Raw genomic sequence first — 5,885 nt, 5'->3', positions numbered from 1 at the left:
CAAGTTTTTCCGATACATAGCTCGTCATTTTAAAACAAGAATAACCACTTTGAACAACAATCAATCGGACCTCAAGTTTACCGCGTCGTCGTGATGAAAACTTTGAGCGCGAAAAATAAAATGGCTAACAAACGATGTCACTTAAGACGTCACATATTCATAAACCAATCAGAAATGAGATGAGTATATCTTCACCAGATTCTGTGTTGAGTAGGATTTTAACATTATTTTGGTTAGCGTTAATAACCAGGAGCATTGGTAAAATAGACCAGGAAAGTGTTAAAAATATTTCACCAGGAAATATTCACCACCTATTTTTTAGAGTGTATCTGGACAATGCGGAGACCTGCATATCTCTTGATTTGGAAAAATTCCAGAAGTGTATCAACATTATTTTTCTCATTTTATTTCGAAATAAACGATAGAAAAAAAAGGTAGTTAGAGTGAGCCCAGACTATCGTTTAACTTCCCTTTTTTTAGTTTAACTGTTGTACATTACAGGTTGATACAAATTAATGTTCATGACTCGTTCTCGTGTTTTATATTATTTGTTGGTGCGTCGATCATTCTAAATATTTCTAGTGGTTTCGTCTATTTTCAGCCCTCTCGACCGACACATTTCCAGGTGTGTGTTTAAAAATTTGGGCTGTATCTTCTCCCTAAAGGGATCTGCATTGTACCAATGGTTCCGACATTTTAGTAAATGGTTTATAGAATAGAAGTAGGTGACCATTTTGAATAGCCCATCATATTTAATACCGCAAAAATATAAGTGCCTGCACAAGTTTTCCTCTGGTATATTGATATGTGCCCCATTGTATGGACATAAAAAAATTTCTTAATTTAAATTAATATTGTCGTCTAGCTTGGATAATTAAAACTTCCTCGTATTCCTCTGACAAAAACAATTAAAAAAGAAATAATTTTCGATAAATATGTATTCTTGATTTAGAAGGTGGACTCATATGGGTCGTTGTCCCAATTTTCTTCGCATGTTTGTCCTCGTATTCTTCTTCTTTCATGAAACCTTCAAACCAGAATCGCCCTGCTTGCTTTTTTCATGGTTGAAATTATGCTCTATTTGATTTGTTACAGCAAACTGACACCATTACATCTTGTCTAGTGAGTCCAAACCAACGAGATTGCACTTCAAGGATGTGTTATTCAAGTTGGTTCTCAAAAGTGCTTCCCAACACAGAATTTCTTCCCAATTGTTTCATCACAATTTCTCCTCCCCCTTCGGCTTTCGCCACTTTTCGTGCAAATGTCGAAGTCGGCACATCATACTGTGCAGCTGCACGGCGTATTGATAATTCTCCTCGTCTCACTGAATTTACAGCCTCTCCCATAGCTTTTAAATACCATGAAGCATAGTCGGTTTTTCGTGTGTATTTAAAGGGCATCTGAAAATAAAAATAGCCTGTAATTATAATAATATTAAATACCAAGACTTATTTATTATAAATTAATTTCGACGACCACCGTCCCTCACCCACAAAATTATAGATAGGCCACTGGATTGCTGACAATATAGTGCTGACAATATAGGGCCTACGGCCCAGGCCTAATTAATTAATTAATTAGGCCCTTAACAGGTTATGTTTATTAAATAATTAGGCCTAAGGTGAAAAATGAAACTACATTATCAATGAATAGAAACTTCGGCGTAGTAGTTCATTGCGATTGTTTCCCCCATACTTCGTTGTTTTTCCACGCGTCAGCGAATCAACCATATGACTGCAGCAGAGAATATTAAATTCTCACCTCGTCCTTGCAAAACAGCAGGGTCGGCATCTCGTAGGGCTCGCTTTCCTTTTCGTGAGCAATTCGATCATTTTCCCGAAGGCCTGCGATATAAGGCAGGTTTTCCCCGCAAATTTCGATCAGTTTGTTTACACTTCCCTTTACGTCGAGGATTGCATTGGGTTCCATCGTTGCAGGTTCCAAAGCCGGTTCCACTGTCGGTTCAATCTGTAAAGCAGTTTCCATCGATGCCGGTTCCACAGCCGGTTCCGGCTCTACAGCAGGTTCCACAGCCGGTTCTATAGCCGGTTCTAGAGCAATTTCCATCGATGCAGGTTCCGCAGCCAGTTCCATCGATGCAGTTTCCAAAACCGGTTCCACATCCGGTTCTACAGCAGTTTCCATCGATGCAGGCTCCATCGAACAATCAGTTGGTCTCTCCACCCTGTACATGGGCAAGTTGGGATCGCTGTCCTGAGAACTTGGTCTCCCGACATCGGCTCGAAGCTTATGTTGTCGAGAGCATTGAAGAAATAAAGGTAGTCCGTAGCTGTGCGGTAGTCCGTAGCTGTAAGTTTTACGTATTTATAATCTTTGTTGTGTCCGTGAACCGATTGTGTTCGAATGTCTCGCCTGTGGGCAACACCGGACACCGAATTCAATACTGTGTTAGGGAGTCGGCGAATGACACCTGGATGGCAATGGCCTTCTGTCAGCCCAGACCGAAATTCACCGCCTGTCTTCCCGTAACTTCCTCACCGCTCCAATCTTTGTAATTTAATATTAAATGAAATATTTACAATATTAAATGTGTTTATCTTGTTCTTCTTCTCCTTCAAACACGCTATCCTTATATTCGACTTAATGTCATCAGGTAGTGACCATAGTCGTATTCGTTGTAGGTTGCTCCTTTCAAATTTGAATGGAATATCATCGTCGGACTGGTTTGGTAGCTCATCATCCACACACATATTTCGTATATTGTCCATGGACATTTCTCTAAAGAATTCTTCTAAACAATTGGTTAGATCAATTATTATAATTATTATTATTGTTATTGTTATTATTATTATTATTATTATATATTATTATTCTTATATATTATTATTAATAATATATATTATATATTATTATTATTATTATATAATTATTCTGTCTTGCTTTTCTAACGGTAGTGATTAGTAAATAAGATTGCTCATTTACATTTTATAACTAATATGTTTCTTTCATATTGTATTTTCCATCTTTATGAGGCTTCGTGTAATTTTTGGAGAACCTCCTCGGACGAGTCCACAGTAGTGAGGGTCGAGAAATAATGCCAAAATAAAACGTTGATTCTTCCTCTGAATAAGGTAAGATTGCTTGCACAGTATACACATAACATTATATATATATACACTTACTAATCCACTTATTAAAACCCCGTTGTCGACCCTGGATAACCTCCTCCGTTGTTTACCTAGCTTTAGTTTACCCCAAAAAGAACAGCTTAATCTTACATTTTTCATTTCTCATATCACAGATTCATCTAGCCATTGGAGTAAATGATGAGAGCAATCATTGATCTGTAGTAAAACACTTCAAGCATTGAGGTGGGTCGTCTTATGGAATCAATCAATCAATAGCGCTACCTTATCCAACTCCTCTGCCTGTGAGCGCTAGACGACGCGATGCCGTTGCGCGCGTCGTGGGGCTGTGTTCTCCAGCATCGCTGACGACCTTCGGGCGTAGTGAGTGTTGTGGATGTCAACATAGACTATAACATGAGCTAATCAACAGTAGTAGTAGTTTGCACAAAATATATAAGCGGTCATATAATTATGATTACAATGTAATTGATTCTAGAAAATATAAACCTGATGAATTAAGCCGATTCATCGACATCCACAACACCACCACCATGCACGTTTGTGTAAGCTAACTGATGTACGTACGTCAACATGGTAATTCCGGTGTTCTCTGGAGTTGGACAGTGACATCGGCTGCATAAAGGTTATATAAAATACAATTGACTATTTAACTTTAAACATACACCTTTGAATCTATGGCGAAAGAATGACAGCTCATTATCTATCGAATCATCCAGTTCGGGTATTTTGTTATAATCTCGGCATTGAAACGCCAAATACAAGCACCCGTACCAGTGTCATCGGCTGCATAACGGTTATATAAAATTCAATTGAGTAATTATTGTAACTTTTAATACAATTAGAGCTGAACGATTGGCTGAGAGGTATTGTTTCTGCTTCTTGTGCTGAAGAACTCGGTTCCATCCCAAATAAAAAGGAGTTGATCGTCTTCGGCCTGGTAACCTTCTCCGTGCTAATTCTTTGACTGGTCACAAGGTAAAAATCATGATTCGATATTCGTGACATTGCTCGTACTGCTGTTCCATCAACATAAGTACAGTTTTTACCCATATTATTTATATAAAACTAATATTAAGATTGGACCTCTGCTACTGTGCAGTCCCTCCCTGGTTCGACTTCCTGGACCCGCCACTGTTGAAGTACCATTTCCGGGCTCTGGATTAATTATTACCTTATAAAAAGGCCCCTAACTTTCAAAAACGTTCCGCCGCCGTTGCGTAGCATCTAGTTTAGCTGTTGCGGCCACATAAAGAGGTCTGCCATACAAATAATCAAAAAAATTCTTGGTGACGGCCCACTTTGTGGCAGGATGGGAAAGTCTAAACATTGAAGTGTCCTTCCATGTCTAAATAAGCACATGCCTCATGGCACCACTGTTTACATGCCATGCACATGATCCAGTCCTCTGTTAAGGGTTCCTCATATTTTTCGCTACAAAAAATGCAGCGGTATTCTTCATTAGGCCTAATTTCTTTGGTTGTTACAGATATTCCTTTTTCTTTAGTCTGATTTGCCCGACTCTGCAGGGTCTGCCTGAGGTTCTCCGGGTCTTCCTGATGTTCTACGGGGTCTTCCTGATGTTCTGCAGGGTCTGTATGGGGTTCTGCTTGGACTGCTTCAGGATCTGTATCTTACTCAATGGGATATTCCCTCTCAGTCACTTCAGAAGGTGCAAAGTCAATATTTGTGAATATGTCTGGATTGAATGGGTATATGCCGGTGCATTCAAATGCCTTTGCTGCCTTTCCAACTGATGCACACCGGAAATATGCAGCTGCAAAGAGCTCTCCAACTTCATATTGTGTAATTTGTTTTCCAGCATTGGACGTCATCCACTTGTGGCATTCTAGTTCGTAGTACACTTTAAGGGGTGTGGTGATATGGATAGCAGTGGTTGTCAAAGATAAGCAGGGTCTTTGATGCCGTTTCATAAAACCACTTATCCAGTCTTGTCCGGCTTTCTTCGTGTCTCTGTTAAAAGGATGACGGATACCATTGCTTTCCGCATATTCATATGCTAAAATTCTCAACTCATCGTAAGTCAGTCCATATAACATAGTCTGAAGCTTCAACAAGTGGGTCACGAATTCTGCTTCTGCTGCTTGACTGAACACCGTGGAAAATGTGCCTCTCTTTCCAGTGTTTACAAGTCCCTTGATTGAACGATTCAACGTCGATTTAGGAACATCATGGTTCGAGCTGCTTCTCTGACTGTTTTTTCACGCGACTTAACGGCCTCAACAGCCTTCTCCATATTGGACTTACAGACTAAATTCAGCTTTAATACTACTAGGGGCATGATGGGACACCTACATGGGCATGATGGGACACTGTCCCATGCTGATTTAAACCTACCTTTACAAAATTTTACAAGTCTCAGAATCAGTTATGCTTCAAAAACTTATGGATACTTGGATTTTTCTCGCTGAAATTTCTTCTACACGTGTAATAGGAATACTGTAACAAAGCATGAGGAAATCACCCCCTCTATCCTATTAGTCTTCGAAATACAGACATGTCCCATCCTGCCCCGTGTCCCATCTTGCCCCGCCTTCCCCTAAACCTCTACATGCATACTCAATTGCGCGCTCGTGGCCATCTTGCTCTTTGTACAGTGCCGAGTCCATCCAAACTAGGTTTAGGTTTAGCAAAATCGGCATAAGCCAGGATGGGAGACGATGAAAGTAATAAAATTTTGTCTGAGTCTGTTTCTATACCGTTTTCAGAAATGACATGACCAAATGGCATCCGATTGCATTCATAGAAGCCAAG

General features: G+C 39.8%; 1 protein-coding gene across 1 annotated transcript; it reads right to left on the bottom strand.

Moving 5' to 3' along the window:
* Positions 1-15: 15 nt before the first annotated feature.
* On the bottom strand, positions 16-5,328 carry LOC117119946. Its single transcript, XM_033264923.1, has 2 exons — positions 4,756-5,328; positions 16-4,713 (listed from the first exon to the last, which is right to left on the bottom strand). Exons 1-2 carry the CDS (start codon positions 5,168-5,170, stop codon positions 4,433-4,435), a joined length of 696 nt encoding a protein of 231 aa, XP_033120814.1. The 5' UTR covers positions 5,171-5,328; the 3' UTR covers positions 16-4,432.
* Between the last annotated feature and the right edge of the window lie 557 nt (positions 5,329-5,885).

The sequence above is a fragment of the Anneissia japonica genome, unplaced genomic scaffold (genome assembly GCF_011630105.1).
Source record: "Anneissia japonica isolate Jap-2015-1 unplaced genomic scaffold, ASM1163010v1 scaffold10181_len16781_cov98, whole genome shotgun sequence".
In the NCBI taxonomy this organism is placed as follows: Eukaryota; Metazoa; Echinodermata; class Crinoidea; order Comatulida; family Comatulidae; genus Anneissia; species Anneissia japonica.
This window is presented reverse-complemented; position numbering and strand designations above follow the sequence as displayed.